Raw genomic sequence first — 23,073 nt, 5'->3', positions numbered from 1 at the left:
ACGCGATGCGGACGGTCTTAATATTAATATTAAGAGCTCAAATTTTAACTGGCATTTTTTTACGTTGAAAAGAAACTTTTGAACCTCTTTGCACGAAAAAAAAAATATATATTTTTTTTGAATCACCCTAATGTATACCCCCAAAAAAAGAACAAATTAAAATCGAGGTATGGGAAGGAAAAATTTTACAGATACTTCTTGCATGGAAAAAGACAAAATATGAGTGGGAAAAATTAACAAACAAAAACCTATATCCGAATATACGAAATAGTATATGGTGGGGGCATCTCGAGCGGGTGAAAGATACAAAAACGGTCAAAAAGATGGCATAGATAAAGCCAGAGGAAAAAAAAAGCAAAGGGAAACCTCGAAGAAGAGGGGGAGAAACAATCATGGAGGACGTTAGAGACAGACAAAAAATTAAGTTGAAAGAGAAGGCAGGACCTCATCACTCATCAGCACATAGGCCTGCAAGTACTTATAGAGATCCAAAATATACAAAACAGTCTTACAATAAGTAATTATGGTCGTGTTCCCCTGTAAATACATATTATGTAACCATTAAAATATTTAATAATAGTGTACACTACTTTAAGTCTATCTGCTTTAAAACTATTCATTGTTATTTGCTCTTTCACTTTGAACACACATAGTACATCATCACTTAAGTAATCACGCCCCACGAAATGTAAAATCTATTTTCTTGGTGAACCCTAATAAACAATCTTCTTTGAAGTGACGTTAACATAAAAATCTCTTCTTTGTTAGTCGACTTTTGACGTTGAGTTCCCGTCCTTTCTCACCACCAGAGGTTTTTCTACATAACCTTCTTTGTTCGGAATATTACATTTTGTTCGGTTTACAAGGAACTTTACCCACAAACCTCTAATTTCTGATTTAATGGGGTATCTGAAAAATAAATATTGTGTATAATAATTCTAGTGATTTTATATAACGGGTGTTCAGTTGAAAAAGTCATCAAGCTGGTCTTGCTTTTTTGAAGAAAACCCAGCGAACAATGCATGTACTTTGTTCATTCACATTGTTGTGCAGAAGGAGGAAATATCAGTATATTTCCTCCTTCTCAGCTGTCATCGGTTGAATTTTAGGTATGTTGTAGACATATTTCACAATGTTTATAAAAAAATCAAGGCCAATTTGATATTTTTTTCAGTTGAACACCCGATATCAATATTATTACAGTTCACCTATATTAATAAACTGATGACATGTCTAATTTTAAATTTGTACGTGATACAACAATATTGCTGACTTGCCGCATAATGAACATCGCGGAGTATTTTTTTAAGGTTATTTCAACTTATAATAATACCACAATATACTTAGAAAAGCGTAGAATTAATAAAAAATTTAAATATAGTAACAGTAACATTTTTCGACAAACTAGACCAATTAAGAATAAGAAGAAGAATAACGAGCCATCTGGATTCTCATAGTGCTTTTGTACATTCACAGTCATATCTAGGTATTATTAATTTAACATATTCACGGATAGATAAACAAGAATAGAACTGCAGCTGTGCTCCTGTTTATCATCTATTTAAACTATATATTTTATGTAGTTGATCACAAATTTGTAGAAACTGTATTATAAGTATAAGTATACAGTAGACTTAAGAGGAAACATTTCAAGTTGGTTATATAGGTACTATATTCTACTCTGTTTCGTGACTAACAGATTTATGTTTGTAAACGTTAGTAAGAGTAGAATCTCAAACATACACAAAATTAATGCAGGTGCAGCACAAGTGTTTGTTTTAGGCCCTCTAGTCTGTTTACATAAATGATTGCCACCTTAAGTAAAATTTGGATTCATCATAAATTACTACTATCGCAATGAGACAATAAAACGGCTATATTGTGTCATAAACATGCGTTAATATAAACACAGAGAAAAGTGGAATATTATACTTTTCTAGAATCTTAGTTGCACGATAGTATCAAATTCTTAGCTGCTGTTCTGGAGACGAAACTTTGTTGGGCTTATTATATCGCCTAGGTGGCTACAAGCTCAACAAAATCTGTTTTAAGTGTATTATATTTGAGACTATATTCACATAAATTATAGTACTATTGTATTATTGTATGAGATAAGTCGATGCATGCTAGTGTGTGTCGTTTTACAAACATATATCATTTACGTGATGCTTGTTTTACAGACGAAGTATATACTTCTCTGTTTAATAAAAAAAAGTTAACATTATGCTGTAAGTATGTTTATGTTTATGTTTATAAAAAACTCATGATGAGCACTTGAAATACGGAATTGCAATACTAGAGAAAATGATTTAAGAGTGTTGTACACACAACAACGTTATTTTAAAAACTCATCTTACTTCTAATATTTCTAATAAAGTAACAAGAACAAAAACTGCCACAAAGTTGGTACACTTCAAAAAAAGCTACACAATATTTTGGTTAAGAATTGTTTATACCACCTAATGAATATTATAGCTATCAATGAGGAGGATGGAGATTTTATTACATACCTAATTACAAAAATTGTCGTTTGGTGCTACTCAGCAATTAAATGCATTTGATTAGTATTTCCTGCCAGATGAAACACACCGTAATTAAAAGTTTCGAATGTGCAGAACTCCTTTTTCGTATATCCTTATAATTTATATCACTCTCTGATTTTTCAGACAATAAAATAACCAAACAGATTTTGCTGTAGGTCGTTACCTATTTTAAGTGAATTGCACGTCACTCATTGGGAAATTTCCGTACTTTAAAAACTAACAAGACTTTTTCCAATAATCCTACTCATCGTAATCGGCTTTTCTAAAAACTTTAAATAAAAAGCTTCAGACCTGCCAGCACGGGTGGACGGTGGCAAGAATTGTAAAGCGACTTAATTATGGATTTCATCAAGGAAACAAGGGAAAGCAAACCTTTATAATGAATTCCACTGTCATCTACAAAGAATATGGAATGCATCCTTGTCATTACTTTTTTTTAAAGGATAACTCAGGATGCTGACGCGATGTTGTCCTGGAAACAACGCTTGCGCCCCTATCAGTGTGTAAGATGCATCTTTTTCTCACACGTCGTGCGAAAATGCTCTCATCTTTGTTTGGTGGAGCAGTCAGCTGGGCGGTGGCTGCGTCCGTCCCCGTGCGTGCTGCAACTCGTGTGTCTGCATCTCGTGAAACTATTGTTATTTGGTGTAGAAATGAATTTCCGCGGAGGCGTTTCATGCGCGAAAAACTTGATAATATGAATGAGAGCATTGGTGCAAATCAAGTGCTTCAGTATGTTGCGCGCCATATTGTTGACACTGATTTTATTTATGAGTGTTCACTCATATCAGAATTTTCAACATAATAAGGATTCATTAAATGTTGGACTGATTTTACCCCACACGACCTTCGGTGTCCGTGAGTACACTAGAGCCATCAACAATGCCATCTCTGGGCTACACCGATCCAGGGGACAACGCTTGGACTGGCTCAAGAAGTATAATTTTACACCGAAAAATGTCCACCATGTCCTCATTACCCTTACGCCCAGTCCAACAGGTTAATTAAGTTTTTAATCGTTTTTTAAATGTCCATATTTGTATGAATTCAAACTGTACACCTTAAAGTGGATTTTTTTATCCGGGACTGTAATAAATTTCATTACGAATACCTACGTTAAAGAAGTAGACTAATAACAATTAATAAGGTTTATTGATGTAGGTATTAGATCATCTGTCGTACTTGGCGTCATCAATTTGGAATTAAAATAATTACGACTATTACGAGTACGACACAAAAAAAAAGTTGAAGTTTGTTGTGTAGTACATTGGATAAATGTTGCCACACCTTTTTGTTATCACATTTTTGTTTTACTTGAACAAATTTTAATCTGGCGTTTATGCTTAGTGAAATAACTGATATCAACATATTTAAAATTCACGAGGCGTTCAGTTTTATTGGGAATATCAACTACGAACATGTATCTTTTTTGTATGTACATATCAACAGTATGTATGGAGTTTACAGTTCCCGTTGAATTGCATAAAATTGTCTTTGTAAATTTTATGAAAAGAAATGCATGAAACAAAGTTTATTTTACTATTTTTTTAATCTGGTAAGGAATTACGAATATTTTTTTTTATTTTGTGTCAAGCTCTAAGTGTACACTAAAATGTACTAGCGCTTATAACAGAAATTTTACTGTTACAAAGTCAACCCCAATATTTTTTTTCTCTACAATTTGAGCTAATAATAGATTACCAACATTTGTAGCTATTAAATGGGACACACTAATATAAAATCGTACGGATCGATCCAGTGTTTAGGAATTTACATTTGTTTTCGATTATTAAAGTGCTACATTATACAGTGCATATTTTTTAAAAGTGGCTATTGGGATACCCATGTTAAATTTTAGACCCCATGTTAACTTTTGTTAGGGTTTAAACCCAGAACTGATTTTTTCAGTGAAAGTAGCCTTAGGGTTCTACTTTAATTTCCACTACCATTTTTTGCAGTAAATTATTAATTTGTGCTTTAAAAAATTAAAATTATTTTGATTAAAAAATTTTGGTACATCATAGAAGGTTTTGACTTATCACTTTAATTTGTCATTTTTGACAGCATAATTTTAATTTAGCCATTAAATACCTTTATTTCAGTTTTTAGAAAAGAAACAGAATGATGGAATTTTGGAATTCAAACATAAACGAAGGAAATAAAAGAACATTTCACTGAAATTGCCTTTTTGATGTCCGCGATCGAGAAAATCTGTGGTTAATAAATCTGCCATAAAATTTTTAAATTGTGCTCCTGCCGGGTATAGGACGATGTGGATATGCCGCAGCAAAATTTTGCGCAATTTTTCTGTTGTCGACAAGCCTTTAATGTATCCATCAGTGAGCATTTCCACTTTTTCTTTAATTGTGAACTACGGCATATTGACGAATTTCGGTCACTAAAAACCGGCAATTGAACCAGTAATCAAAGTTTAGAAACGTCAGGTAAATGTCTGTTTTTACATGCCTGCCTACAATATTACTACAGACAAAAATACCCAAATATTTTAATTTTTTTTTAAAGAACTATCCTTTAATTTAAACCGTGGAGACTGTGACCTTTAATAAAATCCATAAAAGATGACCCAAATTAAATGCAGTAAAAATTTCAATTTTGACTCTTTACTCAAACATAAGTTAACACGGAGTATAAAATTTAACATGGGAATCCCTATGGCCACTTTTAAAAAAGATTCACTGTATAATGTATCACTGTTAGTTTCGAAATTCTTATTTTTGTAAAATGATTTCGACACTCAAATGGGTTAAATAGTCCTAAGTAACAATCAGCCGCAAGAACTAATCACGTAGTGTATATGTAAGGAAATAAATATTTTTTACAAGAAAGAAGTCCTTGGATTGATACACATCAATTTAAGTGCAGACGGAATTTTTTTAAAGAACATTAAAAGACATTTGTAATAATGACCATATCTTGCTCAAACAATACAGTATTATTAAATATGTATTATAAAATATATATAATATTATTTAACTTTTTGTTTTAAAATTGTGTGACGAAAAATTTTAAACTGTTTAATCGAGTGATAGCTATGAGATAGATATGGGTGTAGAATAGGTAAAAATTTAGGTTAACACCATAGTGTATGCATTTATACATCAAGTGAATCATCCACATTTATATCTGTCACTTGTGTCACTCTGTTTGGACACTTAAATATAGTGGCTCATAAAGCTTAAAAATTTCTTGATTTATCAAAACGCCTTTTTTGTCTGTACATATGGTATTATTTTGTTTAAAATTTGAAAATTGAGTATTTGTTTTTAAGTTTATTATAATTATCAATTGGATGATGTCCCCGATGTTTTCTTTAAAAATTTTTTTAGCTTATTTGGAACCTGCTATTCTTTATTAGTTGGTGATTACTGATTAGGGATTACTCCCTCTAAATTCTTAAAAACGGAAGGCCTCGACATACTCTTGAGCAAAATGTCCACTTTGAGTAACGTGCAAATATAAATACAAAACAAAACTTTTAAATACTTCTCTCCTTGCTAATGCTCAGAACATACATTCGAGTGTTTGTATTGTCGGTTCCACCTACAATGAAATACATCTACAATTCAGTACTCTGAACTTTGCTATTCAACAAGTTGGAGATAAGATGATTGAATGGCGAAATTTGGTAGCCTGATAATAAATCAGCGCTTGTCTCCCGTATGTGTGATTTTACCTGCCTATGTCTCTTAACAAAATTTACTTTATAGCAACGAATTTAAGCATACAAGTTTCGAAATGATTTTTTTTTATACAAATTTGCTGCTTCCTTCCGCGCAGTATAAAATTTTATTCAAAACGGGGCACTAATTTTTTAGAAGTTTTCCCAACGTGAAATGCAATTTTTCAGATAAAATTAAGATATTAAATTTCTTATTGGCACGTCTATTGTGAAATACCATTCCAGGAATTCTTTTATTTGATTTGGAGAGTGGAAAGGTGATTTGAACTTTTATTAGTTCCTGCAGAAGTGCGTTTATCAAACAAAAAGGTGACGCAGTTTGTAAGGAATTTTCAATGAAAAACGTGTTGGTGGAAATATATATTTTTAAATCAACTTAAGAACGTACTCTTTTGTTATTTTTGTATAAAGGTAACGTTCTGAAATTTTTGGTAAAAATTTATTGTTAAAAAAATTATTTCTAAAACTGAACAATTACGTTTAAGTTTACAAATATTAACAGATACACGTATGACGTTTAGTGTCAATTGAGTACCAGCGTAATATTGTATATTGTATTGTAATATTAGTCCTAAACTACATTTTCGTTCAAGATGCTATCCCTGTATTTTGACCTTTAACATAATAAACTATAAAGAACGAGTCACAAATGAACAAGAATGCTATTTTTTATATACACTCTTTTAAGTGTGCTGTACACTTGTACAGGTAGTGGCATATATGTATATAACCTGTATTATTAATGATTGATTTGGATATGTATGGTTTAATAAAGCGTGAATTAATTATTGTTAATAACGGGTGTTCATTTGAAAAATCAGTCAGAGTAGGCGTTGGAATATCATTTGACACAAACGGCATGTCTGTTCTTATAATATATAGATAGCATATAACAGGTTATGTTTCGGCCAAATATATGTTATAAGAACAGACATGCCATTTGTCTCAAATAAAATTCCAGCTCCTTCTCTAAGTGATTTTTCAATTAAACACCTGTTACAAATAATTTAGTTTGAAGTCTGTAGGGGAGAGGAGGGAACTATTTTTTTACAAAATGGATGTGACCTTTATGATTTTTAAATAAATCATAACAATGTTATGGGATTAATTACTGCCTGGTGAATCGGCCGTAACAACAATTATACATCATCCAAAAGTGCAAAGGGGTTGTGAGCTATCGATCCCCTTACCGAAGTAATTTGATAATTTGTTGGTACTTATCAACAGCGAGTCAGTGACTTTTTAATTCATTACCAATCAACAAGTTTAGTATCGTTTTATTATGTTAATATTATTTAACTGACAATTGTTTTTTAAATGAGCTGTGCCCTAAAACTTGAAATCATCACGGTCAAAATTGTTCGGTGTAGAATAGCCCAAAAGTGATCACTCTTCCTATCGACAATGACCATTAGTACGTACTATTAGTACATAATATCCCAGGTCAGTATCAAAGAGTGCAGGTATACCTAGGGAGTAAAAAAGCGTACGAGGTACTCACTTTAATAACTGGTCCTTTAACCATCAAGTGGCAAAATATTCAACTGACATGTCTCTACGTGACTAATCGTACCCGCGCCAACAGATACATACCCCTTCATATCCGCACTAATAGGTAGTCATAAAGGTAGTACTATTTCGGACACAAAATTTCAAACGATTGGCTTCTGTCATTTTTAAAACCATCATTGTAAATCACTCTTTGTCATTCTGACAAACGCTTGTAAATAAATTTCAAATTTTGGCAGTTTGAAATTATTTTGTCAAAATTCCGGCAGAATTTCGTATTGATAAAGCGAGAATTATGTGTTCGCGAAATTGGTATGTCATATGGACAAATTTCAGCTTAGTTGGGTAGTATATATTGCAAATGCTACCATTATACTCAATTGTTCGCAAGTGGACAACGACTGGGTAAGGTGTTCATAAAGCCACATTTACAATATAATGTCAATGTAATGTGAAGTCGTTTGAAATATTTTGTCCGGAATAGTACCAGATTATGCAATGGCATGGGGGAATGGGAACCATAGATGGGAACGTTCTTACTTGCAACCAGCCCGAGTTGTCACTTGTCAATTAGGTAACACGGAAATGATACTTAAATTACCTCGATATTTCAATGTTCATTTCCTCACTTATTACGTGTTATAATATCTCTTAGAATTCTCTTAACCTTATTTCACAGCTGAATCGGTATTACTTATCTGATTCAATTATTGCAGATTAGCTCATTAGATTTAATGACGAATAAACAATACGTATTACACTCTTCTGGAATATCGCTCACATTACACTCTTAAGAACTGATCAGTGATAACTCAGTGATACACTTACCTCAGTACTTTTTCAGTCATTCGCCACTTTTTCGCGGAATAATATTTTGGTTGTGCCTGATTCGCCTTCGTTTTATATTAAAAACCTTACTTATCCACCTTACTTACCTTATTAGTAGTGGAAAAGAAAATATTTTCTCTCACTATGAAGTGTTACTTCTAACGGTGCCAGAATGTGACTAAACTTTGAAATATATACTGTACATACATAATATCATAATCAAATATCAAAAATAAGCACAAATCTCTCCTATAGATTTTGAATTTTTAAAAGATGGGACCAACGGGCAAAAATATTCTTAATTCCTAACACTGGTTTAATTTCGACTGTTTATACATATTTATACTTATTTATACTTTGTATGCATGTGTATTAACAGAAACTTAATTGATTTTATCTCCTCAGCACATAGTAGAGGAATAATTATTTAATCAAGTACACTCGGTTTTTTTTCCAAAAATAATATAGGTAGTAGCAGGAATAATATAAGAAATAAAAAAAAACATGCTGCATTAGAATCTTCGCAATTTTCACGTCACTTCTTTGAAAGCAAGTGACCTTCAAGCAATACCGCTTACATATATAGAAAAGGTTCCACGCCAATTTAAATTTTTTGCGAAAATTTGTATTCCTCGGGGAAAATCTAAAGGCCAATCCATAAAGAAAAAATACGGAAGTATGTTATTGCATGAAATTTAAATCCTACTTATTATAAACAATTTTCTGAAATTGTGTCTAATAAAAATCCTAACAGACGGCAGCCAAGCAGACAGACAGACAAATAGACGGAAACGGGAGACCCATTTCATTAGGATCATGGCACGTCGAGAAAATATGACTCAATTAGAATGCTTCCTTACCTAACGCTTGGAAAGTAGAAACATCAATAAATATTTAGCAGTACCTTAATTTTAAAGTTTCAATGTTTATTAAAAGAAAATAAAACTTGATCGATTTAGTCTCAGTAAAACAAAGAGGAAGAGTAATTAATTAATTAAGCTACAATGGAGCAACACGTTCCGAATCTTTTTTGCCTGAGTTGTTGTTATTACGGGAATTTTTGGTTTTGCAATTTCAAAGTTAAACTGTGAAATGTTGTTAGACAGTTTAGATTTTTTTCCCAAAAATCTGGATGTCTACAGTAAAAACTCAACACGGATTCAAAAACCACAAGTACCGCAGTATCTTATTTTATAAAATATAAATAAACATTTACTACTGTAAATTTGGGAGTTGGCCTCATGCCATTGTTGGTGGGGATGACGAAACAAATTTAGAGTTTTACCATTTACACGAAATTTCTAACATGCATATAAAATTTGGCAACAATCGCTCTAATAATTTCGGATATTATTATCTGTCTAATAAAAATCAACACAGACAGATGGAAACGCGAGGCGAGTCATGAAATGTCGAGAAAACATAAAAGAACCAGTCGGCCGATGGACTCGGAAAGCAAGAAGGAAGTAAAACTAATACGAAAAGAAGTACAAAATGATTTTGTGATTAGTGAGTTGATGATATTGTAAAAAGTCGTCAGAGTATGCATCTATGTATCTCTAAAAATTCTGTGCATAAATGAACACTGACTTGCAAAAGATCATATTAGCGACATAAAGTTTGACATTGTAGAGCACCTATATGTGTTGTGTACAATTCACACAGTCGGTAATTACTACCTACGAGTATATCAGTGTTCGTGCTATTAGAAATATTCGTTACGTACAAATTTTTATATTTTTTATGATAATCAGTATACCATTAAAGACATCGCTACACTATGAAACAATACATTAAAGGAACACGTCACACTATAAGTTGCAAGTAAGATTTGCTGAATATAATTTTGAGATGACGTCATAAAATTTCTAGAAGGGATGAATAGATGAATCACAATTGTCGATTTACCATGTTTACAACAATAAAGCGTGTGTAAAATTTTAAAACAATTAATTTTGTATCTTCTGTGTCACACTGGAAAATTTTGATTGTTTCCAAAAACATGAATATACAAAAATAAGTTGAATAATACAAGTTTTATTAATTTTTGCAAAAGTGTTTTTACGGCTTTTAACAAAAATAAAACAATAAAAATTATATAAAAGATTAATTTCATTGTTACTGTTGACGTTAATACATAATTTGGGTAAGCAAATTCGACGGTACAACGCCTCGCAAAGTTTATAATTAACACTTGTTGTTTTAGGGGGGTAATAATTTATTTAAAAGGTAGTTTGCGATGAATATAGTTACGCAACATTTGAACTTAAAGTCTTACGTGTAACATTGTATGATACCTAAGTCATGGTATCGTAATAAGTATGTATCCACTAGTAATAATTAAAATAATTTTAAGATTTTCAATCAATATTAACTATTCTGTAAGTTCTTTATAGTGAATGTCTCTGCAATAACGTACTGTGGGATGCATCCATGTAATGTCAGTTTTAGCAGAAATTGCAGTGTTACGTTATCAACTTTTCATTCAAGGATTTCGAAAAATAATAGAAAATGCTGTAACAAAACACACTGTCAAACTATAGAACACGATAACAATTTTATTAGAACGGAAAGTAGATGTTTGAGGTAGATTGTACAATCTCTGGCACATTGATAAAGTGCTCGAGAAATGTAACTGACGAAGCCAACAATGAAGAGCAGCTACTGAATACATCAGAAGAATCCGTTGGAAAGGTAATACAATATCAAACAGTTACCTTAAAAAATACATCGGTAGGAAAAATAAGAAACGATTAAAAACGCATGATAAGAATAAAGTGAAAGTGTTACGACTTACAAGCTAGGGAGACGGAGAAGATACAAAATGTTAACAACAAACTGATTTTTATTGCAGCTTCTATGCGTCATTTACATTACTAAGGTATTTTTCGTCAAATAAATTGTTTGTCTTTAATCTTCCAAAGCATAAAACAACTAGTGCGGCATTCAAAGTAGTGCCCAATATATAGTATTAACAATAACAATATTGTTTTGTATCTAAACTTCAGAATGTTTTTACAACGAGTTTACATATAAGTTAATTTAATTTTGTTGATAACAAACAATTTTACGTTGTGGTGCCAATCAGAAAACAATGATCAATGAATTATAATAAAAGTTACTATTAACGATGGTCCACGAGTAATAAAGAGTCTGAATAAATTTCAAACGCAACCCAAAATACATTTTCACCATTATCTTGGATATTATTATAATTACAATTGGAGCATAGTAACCTTAACACTTCACAAAAGTTTTGACAAAAACTTCAAATTGAAAGATAAAAACACGTTTTATTTTTTACTAATGCATGAGTATTGTATATCATTTCTTTCACTGTGCCCCAAAAAAGAAATCTAGGGGTGTCATATCACAGCTTGGGGGGAGGGGGGGGGGGCTTATAATGGCATTTACGGCTTTTAAGTTGCACTGACCTTTAACGATGAATGAATGTATGAATGAACGAATGATAAGCAGCAAAAAATTAGTTTTACTTTTAATTGAAATTGAAAGTGTTTACATCGTTTTTATTCGAACGTTTTTTCACCTACGGTTTAAAAGGTGGAGCAGAGACTTCGTATTGAAGGTGGTTCATGGGGTTTTGCCCCATTCGATCCTTAATTTGTTTTTTCTATATTCACACACTACTAATGCTCGGTCGCATCGCACTCTGGGCGCACTACCCCCGTATTCTCCAGATTTGAATCCGATTGAACATGCATGGGATACACTACAACAAAACCTTAATCCCATCTACCAGAATCCATTCGGACCTGTGAATTTTGCTTCCAAGTCTCTAGGAACAGTTAGAGCAAGAAGACCTAAACCACTTAATTGAAAGCATGCCACGGAGGTGTGAAGCCGTCATTGAAGCTTATGGAGGTCACACACGGTATTAATTTTTGGATATTGTTTGGTTTTCTTAAAGTTTCTTATTGTTGATTTTTCTTGAATTTTTTCGTTCTTACATTAGATAAACATTAAAATGTTAAAATACTTATTATGCTTTGTTTTGCGATCTAGATAGAATTTCAGTTAATTTTTGTTCTAGAAAGGTAACAAAAATAAAGTTGTTAACACAAAAATTAAAATATCCGTAACTTGTGACGCACAGTTTATGTAAAAACATATAGGATGTTTTTTGAAAAAAAACCTAAGTTGTGTGTTACGCCTTAAAAACAACAGTCTCTATAGTTAAAAACAATTTTAAAGTGTGATGCTCAAAGAATCGTACAACTTTGATCTTTACCTTTTTTTTTTATCTCTAATAAATAATTAATTAGATATCGGAGTGATTCACCCTACATAAAATTTTCATTATCTCGGGAAGTTCACTAATTATTTCGTCCTTTTGTGTAATAAGGTATAATAACATTCTTGGATCCATGTTCTTATCAACGTTATCTAAAGCATCGAGAAAATCTTCTTCATTGCCTTCGGTTTGCTGTAAAGGTGAGTTATTACAGTACACTGTTGTATGTACCTTCCCTAATTTTCATACGCCAGTGTTTTTTTTATGCACAATTACAAGAATGCAGAACATTTGAGTACTTCTTACACTTGACTATACATGTTAAATTTATTTTTCCATTACTCTTTAGTTTACAACCTACAAAACTCACACTGTTTCCCCCGCCCGCCATTTTAAATATATATTTCCAGTTCAAGTTCCTGCACTTAAAATTTAAACCTATATAAATATAGAAAACTAGCTGTTACCCGCAGCTCTGCTTGCGTGTATTTCGCAATTAGGACACATTATTTTTCATCTCCTTATTTATTTGTTGATTTCAATTTATATTATTTTTTAAGTTTGTGGAGTCTTCATTAATAAGAAGTGTGGGTGTGTGTACGCTTGTGTTAAAAATGAAAATCTTCAGCAACATTTTTTTACGTATATTTATATATTTAAGCTAAAGTTGAAAAAGTGAGTTATACACAGTAGTGTTCGGAAGGATATCACATGTGGTAAAAAGAGGTTTGTGTCAGCATCACCAATTGGCTAAATGTTATAATGTTAAATAGAATAAAGTTGTAATTCGTAATTATTTTTCTATATTTATTAAAAGGTGAATTAGGCGTAACTGCTCTCTCCAATAAATATTTATTAATAATTCGGCCTCAAATCTCCATGAAATTGTGGGGTTGCAAAAGCATTGTGATTGGATTATACACACCAAAATTAATATCGTAAATAAATATTTCTTTAAAGAAGACCTTCTCAGATTCAAACGGTTTTAATGAAGGTTTGGAAATAGCGAGGTTCGGTGCAGAAGACTTTACATATGTCTCATCTTCCAACAATTTAAGGACGTTTCCACACAAATTTGTTGATGAATGGTCATATGCTTATGCAGGTGGTTCCTATAAACACAGTATATTTAATATAAGTTTATATTTCGGTCCCTAATAATAAAGTCCCTGAAAAATTTGAACAGAAATATTCTACAGAATGGACTGTACACACAAATAGTTTTATAATTCCATAAATAGACTTCTAGTTTTCTTAAAAGAACGTAACTAAATTTAATATTTGTATTCCCCTCTCGTAAATTGTAAATGCCAGAAGTTTAAAATTGTTAGTACAAATATTAACAAAATTTATAGCGTAATTCATAAAATTGGCTTTTAACTCATCCATTAGAGGCTGGCCATTAATGCAGCAGTTCACATCATGTTCTATCTCTTCTTTCAGGCTTACCGTCATGGGACCCATATAACAAATTTTTCGACGAACCGCACCCAGCTCCCTGAAATGCTTTCTAATTTTATTCACCGGATCGTTCTAGATTACGGAAATAATATCGAGGGTAAAACCAGAATTTAACTGTGGTTACATGTAACAATCCTGTAAGAGAAAAGTGTTTGGGCTATAAAAGTTTGACTTTGTTCATCAACATGTTAACAGTAATCTGCGACGTTTTATAATTTTATTAAAACAATAGGAATGTAGGGTCTTGAGTAGTTGATACATACCGATAAAATTGATTTCACCTTCGTTTTATGGAATCTGACTTTTATGTAACTAAAAACTTGTAAGATTATAGGTATACACATCATCTTTTAATGTCGACTACACAACAAGAAATGATTGCTGTTTACATATTTAAAATAAAAAAAAAAAACGACCTTAAGTTGGTGCTGAGCTAGCAAACTATTTTTTTCATCGCTGTTATTTACAACAGGAAATGAGAAAAGCAGCTAGATATTCATTGCCCACTTGAGATCGATTTTTGTCGATAGCATGTTATGTCCTTCAGTGTTTCTTTAAATAATTTAGGTTATCTTTCTCGGTGGTTTTACCGCCGCCTAATGCATTCATATAATCTGTTCTTATGGATTTTTTTTTATACTGTGTGAGCTTATGGACATGGAATCAATTTGTTTTTGTTGGGTTTACAAAATATACCTACTATAAAAAACAACTAATCTATGATTCCTCACGAAACTGCCATTGCTCATGAAATAAAATAAAAAAGGTTGATGGGATACCAAAATAATAATTTTTCTAATTTTGTTTGTTTATACCCTGTGTACATCTGTTAAAAGAAGATCGCAAATAACCGTGTAGTTTTGATACTCGCACAGTTTTTGTCAGGTCTGGAATCCAAAAATTCCCTTCACACTTTCTAAATCCTGATATTGTGATTACATATAATGTGCATATAAATGGTATTTCCAAGGAATAATAGAAAAAGGTCCATTAATACCTAAAGTCATGAAGTGCTAGGATGAAGTTTATAATGCTGCTAAATGAATATTTTTGCAGATTTTAAACATTTTATTATGAAATCAATTAATCGTTTAGTTGCAATGAAACAATTGTTCAATTAACCTACATACTTCGTCCTCTTATATCGATTTTGACAGGTTATTCTCTGCCATTATGTTAACATATGTCACACTGCATTCTGATCGTAATTCTGATGTTTACAAAAGATTTGAAACTGATTTTCCTGTACAAAATTGTATTTTTACAGATTATTGACTTTGTTGCCGGTGTCAAAATTTTAATTTTTTTTTGTTCGTAATATTATTTTTCTCTAAATACCCATAGTTTCAAATGGTAAATTTTCAAATAATATATGTTTTTACTTTGCGCGTTTGAATTATTAGTTACAAACCCTTCAGCGATTTTTAAATTGTCAAATTACTACAAATCTTATGCTTAAGACCAATTTCTTGTGCTAAACATCGACTTGTTAATAACTGTGACATTGTAGTATACTTATGACAAATTTATGATTTTAAAACAATTGATAGGGTAGTTTCGAAACAGGAAATCTGCATTTTCATGTTCTATGTTCTGTAAAATGTTAAAATCTATTCAGGTTTATTACCTCTGTAACACCGAAAATATAAAAATTACAAAAATTTGCAAATCTGCAGTTAATAGTGTAGGTTAATACTGTCTACATACCCCAACATAGTTGGCGAAACGCGTCGATAATTTTTGTATTTTTGTATCTTGATTCACTTAACTATCTTGATATTCGTCAATTTAACAATGTTTTAAACTGCAATCACTCTTGTCTCGATCTCGTACTCTCAAATGTACTAAATGTTAAAGTACATACTTAAAGACAGCTATAGCATTGTGCTCCATGTGTACGCATATTATCCACCTCTCAACATACAGTTCCCTATGTCTTCTGTTCATGAACCTTTTTGTAACAAATTTTTATATAAATTTAACTTAAACATTTTAAGAGCGGCTATTGAAACCTCTGTCCCTAAATCCACTGTTACTAATAACAAATTCCTAAATTGGTTCTTTAAAGACACTAAGTTGCTTATTAAGAAAAAAAAAAAAAAATACTCAGAAACCCTGTTAAAAGCTCTTAAAAGATTATGAGATTTATATCTTACACTGAAAGCAATGTCAACATCCACTCAAAATATTTTTGGAACTATCATTTCGTTAACAAAAACTTCTGGTGTACCTAATTGGATGGTGACAATCAAGAAACTCAAACAATCCGCAAATTATTTTTGATAAGTTTGCCGATTTTTTCAAAAAACATATCTACCAGCCACACAAACCAAAATATAAATGTCATTAATTCAGAATGTATTTCATCGTAATAATATTTTCGGTTTCGGTTCGATTAAAATTTCTACCATTATATTTCGTAAATTATCTAATACACTAAACCCTGGGCCCGGTGCTATCTCTGCCTTTTTTATAAAACATTGCAGTCCGACTTTTGAACAAATGGAAATCTTGATTTATTATTCCTTTACATAAATCTGGTTTCAAAAACAATGTAAAAAATTACAGACCTATGGCTTGCTTCAGTTCTTTACCTGAAGTTCCTGATTCCATCGTTTCTGACCATTTCGTCTCAACATTTAAAAATAGCATTGCCATTCATCAACCTAGTTTTCTACCTAACCGTAGTACAGCAACAAACCTATTTGAGTATACTATTTATATAAACAACTCAATGGAACAGAGGTAATCAAGTTGATGCCATTTATACTGACTTCTCTAAGGTTTTTGATCGGATCAATATACAACTTCTTTTAAAGAAATTAAAATGCTATTGTGTGATCGGAAGTGTTCTCTCCTTGATCAGGTCTTATCTGATGAACCGATAAATAATAATTATTAAATTATTTCTCGAGTATTGCAGCATAAGTTTGAATCCCTGTATATATTTTTTATGTCATAATTGAGTTATATTTTCTCTAAATAAATTTCTTATTTTGTTCGCATGTAATATTTTAAAATTGCCTATTATATGCTATGTGTTTTGGCAATAAGCATTATTATTATTGATTTTTTTTATTGTAGAGGTAATAAACGTGATGCTGTTATTGTGTACCGGGAGATCGAAGAAGAATAAAGAATACAGACTTTTTCGAAATGATCCGACTTCATTATTTCGTTTGTAACAGAATAGTTTCAGCACTCTTCGCAGGACCCTCCGCCCAGGCGCTAGATATATAAATAAATAAATAAATAAATAAATAAATAAATAAATAAACCTTTATTTTCTACAGGTATTATACCCAATTACAGAAAATATACATTAGTCATGCTAGTTAAATGACACGTTGAAATTACTTAAAATAAAAATAAGAAGAAGAAAAAAAACAAAAAAAAATAATAAAGATAAATTAAGTTAACTTCCATTGTCCCAATAAATTACGATGCAGTGTCTAATTTTTGTAATAGCATCATGATGGATGTCGCAGTTCCAAGCAATTTTGTTGAAATTATTGCATATTACATGCAATGGTGACTTGCATAAAATATTTGTTCTGCAGGGGTGTGTATAAAATGTAAAAACTTGACGAGTATGCTGAGTTCTGGGGACTAAAAAGTTGATCTTTTGTAGAAGCGATGTGCAGTCTACACGATTGTTCAAAAGTTTCCACAGAAACGAAATGCCGTATGATATTCTACGAATTTTAAGTGATGTGAACTGAAATCTTTTAAGTAACAACGTATGATCAGTGCCACGTGGGGGATATGTCCTATCAACAATAAAGCTTAAAAACTTCAGAAATTTCCGCTGAACAGATTCAACATGAATAATATGTATTTCGTAAATCGGAGACCATACACACGCACAATATTCCAGCCTAGAGCGAACTAGAGAATAGTATAAAGCTGATAAAGACCGAATGTTCGTAAACTCTTTGCAATTCCTATAGATGAATCCATAGGTTTTAAATGCTTTTGCAACAGTATCCTGTATGTGGTTCACAAAGCTAAGTTTCATATCATATATGACACCGAGATCCTTATAGATATCTGTTCTTTTAAGCTTCGAAGTTCCCATTGAGTACGTGAAGACGATAGGTTTTAATTTTCGTGTGAAAGACATGACAATGCACTTTAGGATATTAAGAGTGAGTCGATTCCTTAAGCACCAGTTAATTAATATATTGATATCTTCTTGGAGTTGAAGACAATCATCAGCGCTTGTGATTTTGGCGTAGATCTTTAAGTCATCAGCGAATAGTAATTTTCGATTTAGTAATAAATTAGGCAGATCGTTAATAAATATTAAAAATAGTAACGGACCCAAATTAGATCCTTGCGGAACCCCAGATGTTGGTACCGATGACTTCGACAGATGGTTTTGATAACGTACACGCTGCTCACGACCAATCAAATAAGAAGAAAATAATTGTACCATAGAGTTAGAAAATCCCATCAAGCGCAATTTTTTGAGTAAAATGAAGTGATCAATTTGATCAAAGGCCTTCTGAAAATCAGTAAAAATTACGTCGACTTGACCATTATCATCCAATATTTCAGAGACATCTTGCGTAAAGCACATAAGGTTAGTTGTTGTTGACCTTTTTTTCATAAAGCCATGCTGAAAGGGGGAAATTGACTGCTTAACAGAGGTATATATTCGTTTATGTAAAATAGTTTCTAATACTTTCGCAAAGTTACACAGAAGAGATATTAGACGATAATTTTGAATCAACCTAACGTCTTCTTTTTTAAGTATGGGACAAATAATGGATTTTTTCCAGATAGAAGGGAAAGATGATGTTTTAAGGATAAGATTAAATATGTGTAATAGTGGTTCAACTAATACTGAACCAGTATCTTTCAAGAAAAAGCTAGGAATGCCGTCACTTCCTGCAGTAAATGAATTTTTACAATGATGTAAGGTATCCAGAATTTCTTCTCTAGAAATATAATCTATATCTATTGAGAAATTGACATTACAATCTACAGATACAGAGTTTAAACCTGTGCTATTCGAATCAGTAAATACACTACAAAAGTACTGATTAAAGCTGTCAACAATAGTTTCAGGTGTTGATAATGTGTGATCATTATAATGTATGATACCAGGAATTCTAGAGGTCCCTTTTCTCTGTTGCACAAAACCTCAAAATTTCTTAGGATTATTAAGAAGATTGGACTGAATATCCTCAATGTACGACTTGTAAGCCTTGGTAATTAAAGATTTAATTTTTGAACGATAAGATTTAAATAAATCGAGATAATATTGTGATCGATACATTTTAAATTTAGTACGATAGGTGGACTTTTTACGAATTGCTTCAATAATTTCTGAAGTGAACCATGGTGGACAGCCCCGTAGCTAGAAAACTTATTCAGGGGGGGCAAGTTTGTCGACAGAGGGGGCTTCATGTAAATATACAGGGTGTCTCAGAAATAAGTACATTAATTTTAACCAGTGGCAGAACTCGTGAAACGGAACAACTTTTTTATATAGCATTTTTTCGAAAACTCAAGTCGAATTTTGAATTTTCCCACCCATATATTCACGAGCCGTCTATGTTCACCTTAAATAATAACTTAAATAATAACAACACTACAACAATGAAAAAGGTAGGTACCCTAGCAACCGTTTTGACACTGACGATCATTTTTATGTCAAGTGTATCTTATTAAACGTTGTCTCTTTAAAGTTTGTTTGGCACAGATTTCTAATTTATAGCCGAAATGTGTTGAAATGGTTTTGTTTTCAAATCTGGAATGCACCGATATCGTTTTAACGTACGGTGAAACTCGGGGAAACGGCACTCGCGCCCAAAGAATGTTTTCAGAAAGCCTCCCAAATCGTCGTCTGCCAAACGTGCGCAGTAACATTTTCCAGAATCGTCAAATGAATTTTACGATTTTCAGAATTTTCTTAAAAATTTTGACTTTGAAAGTGAATTTTTTGAAGATGATATTCCCTGTTCATCAAACCACCAATATGTTTTTCGATTCAGGTCGTCGAGTTCTATTGTTCAGAAATTTTTGTCGATTTTTAAGAAATTTTTTCAAAATCCAAATTTTAAATTGTTGAATTTTTTTACCATTTTCGAGATTTTGTATTACATTTTAACTTCCAAAAGTTATTTTCAGCTTCAGTTCTTGAAAAATTCGTAACATTTTCTGTAATCGCCTAATGAATTCAACGATTTTTAGAATTTTCTTAAAAATTTTGTCTTTGAAAGTGAATTTTTTGAAAATATTATTCCCAGGTCATCAACCCACTATATTTTTCTATTCAGTTCCTCGAAATCTTCGTTATGGAATTTTTGAGAATTTTTAAGCAAATTTTTCAATATCCAAATTTTCACTACAAAGTGTTCTACAGTTTTTTAACCATTTTCGAAAACAATAGGGATTTTTTTAGATTTTTGCCTCCAAAAGACATTTTCAGCTTCATTCCTTGGAAAATTCGTAACATTTTCTGTAATCGTCTTTTCCCATTGCTTTTCGATCTATGAGCACCTGATTTACTCATCTTGTCCCGTTTTTTCTGAAACCAATTGTAAGTGCGATATTTTTTTAGTATTACACTCATTTTGCAAAAAGACTAAATCATCAAATCAGATTTTTTCAACTCGTGTAATAAGGGCAGTACAGATGCACGTTTTATGTGAAAAATGGAAATTTTACGATATAAAATTACGTGTAGCACAAAAATGTGACGTGATGGAAAAATTTGGAGAGCAGATTTGAAATCTACATAAAAAACTGCATTCAGTGCACACATTTTTATTAAAGGAGTATTTTGGTTGTTGACTAATAATTATTAGTGGGTAACTGAGGATCCATGGGTGGGTAACCTTGAGTGGGATAAAACTTTAACAATTTTTAACTTGATAATTAAAAAGTTCTTGACAAACTCTATTAAAAAAAGTTGTTGAGTTCGATGAGCTCTATGACTGATTAAAATTAATGTACTTATTTCTGAGACACCTGTATATATTTCAATAATACACTCAGATAACTGCTTTATTTTTTCATTAAAACAGTTGCAAACGTCGTTTTTCCGCTATTAAATTTTGGTAAAAACCTGTCCAAGTCCAAAGAATTGGTACGGTACTTTTGAAAAGCCAGAAAAACCAAGTTTGCCAATCTTTGATGCGTCATTGCGATCTATTGAGAGAATGTAGATTCACAAACAGCTGTACTGCATCTAAAAATTCGTATATATTGCCAAATAACATACCCTGTAAGAAAATAAAGGGTGGGCGGGTGGGGCTAGTAAATATGCTTCAGCAACGGACATTATATTGAAATTTTATTACTAATTTGAAATTTATAATGTGTAAGTGTTCCAGGGGGGGCAACCACAACTGCTAGGGGGGGCTCAGCCCCATCTTGCCCCCCCGTAGCTACGGGGCTGATGGTAGATAACTGTGGTAACGTTTGACATTCACATGTGGAACATATTTTCCAAATAGGTTCACCAATACATCGTAAAAACTATCGCAAGCATATTCAACATCGGTTTTATCTTTTAAAAAAGACCAGTTAACTGTACAAAGAGATTGATAGAGAAGGGGAAAATTAGCTTTCCTGAAGTTAAGAGACTGCGAAATCTTGGAGCGAGGAAAGTATTTAAGAGTTTTGTTTTTAATTTCAATAGAAATATCAAGAGATGGATGGTATCTATCTTCACTAACAATACAAGATGACGAGATTTCAACAGAACACTTAAGATTAGAATAAACTAAATCAAGGATGGAGCCAAAACTGTTTGGACATCTGTTGTATTGAGTAAGGTTGAGGAAATTACTAAAAGTGTCAACTTTTAAGGCGTATCGATTAAGTGGATTAACATTTAGTGATGGCGTATTGAAGTCACCAATGATTATAATATCATCTTCACAGTTACCGTAAAGGTTTGAAAAAAGATCGAAAAAAAGATTAAAGTCATTGAAGGAATTTAAGGGAGGAATATATATTACGAATATAAGTAGTTTAGTGTTGTTAGAATTAATTATACATGCTCCAACTAAGTCAATAGTAGGGACAGTAGATGTAATGATAGATAGATCTAAAGAAGTTGATACAATCGAGTTACGAATAGATAAAAGAACTCCACCACCTCGAGATACTGATAACGATTCAAAATTACGATCGCTACGGTAAACCACGTAGTTATTTGAAATTAACTCACTACTGGATATATCATCTGACAGCCACGTTTCGCTGAGTGCGATAATATCATAATTACAAATAGAAGTTGCATTATAAGTTTCCTGAATCTTGGTCCGTAAGCCACGCACATTTTGGTAAATACAAGAAATTGAAGTACAGTGAAACCTGTCTATGCCGGACTCTGTAGAAGGCGGAAAACTGCTCATCGCGGAAATTTTCCGCAGTCCCGTTTTTTCAAATACCTAATTTAATGTATTTTGGTCCGTATAAGCCGGAAACTGCATAACGCGGAAACGGAAAATATTTGTAAGTCCCAACGTGTCAAAATACATGCACCCAACTCTGTGTAAAACGGAAGCGAGAACAAAATTGATGATTTCTACGAAAAATATGTAATTCAATTCGTGGACCTGCAGGTGCATTTTTGTCAACAAAAAATCACTGTTCTCAATTCTCATTTAATTGGTGTCTCTCGTGGTTATATGTGTGTTCGCAATGGCCCAAAAAACGACCAACAATAACAGCAAGACGGATTTAATTAATGTACACGAGCAGCAAAATTTGAGTGTTAAACAAATTTGCAAAAGTTCGATTGCAAAAAACGTAAGTGT

The 23,073-nt window shown here is 32.1% G+C and overlaps 1 protein-coding gene across 5 annotated transcripts in view; it reads left to right on the top strand.

The window, feature by feature from the left end:
- Nmdar2 (NMDA receptor 2) overlaps window positions 1–23,073 on the top strand; it is a 263,323-nt gene that overhangs the window by 18,336 nt on the left and 221,914 nt on the right. The window contains exon 1 of one of the 5 annotated variants that reach the window (XM_064063837.1): window positions 3,122–3,542. The exons of 2 other annotated variants lie outside the window; for them this stretch is intronic. In XM_064063837.1, the coding sequence (XP_063919907.1) occupies window positions 3,245–3,542 (298 nt within the window). In that variant the 5' untranslated portion in view covers window positions 3,122–3,244. Of the gene's footprint in view, window positions 1–3,121; window positions 3,543–13,004; window positions 13,033–23,073 lie in introns of those variants that run through there. 2 more of the 5 variants (XM_064063838.1, XM_064063839.1) reach the window with 2 other exon arrangements.

This window comes from Zophobas morio, unplaced genomic scaffold (genome assembly GCF_036711695.1).
Source record: "Zophobas morio isolate AGI-343-1 ecotype UQ-CSIRO unplaced genomic scaffold, CSIRO_AGI_Zmor_V1 ptg000024l, whole genome shotgun sequence".
Lineage (NCBI taxonomy): Eukaryota > Metazoa > Arthropoda > Insecta > Coleoptera > Tenebrionidae > Zophobas > Zophobas morio.
Note: the sequence above shows the minus strand (reverse complement) of the source record. Positions and strands in the feature narration are given on the sequence as shown.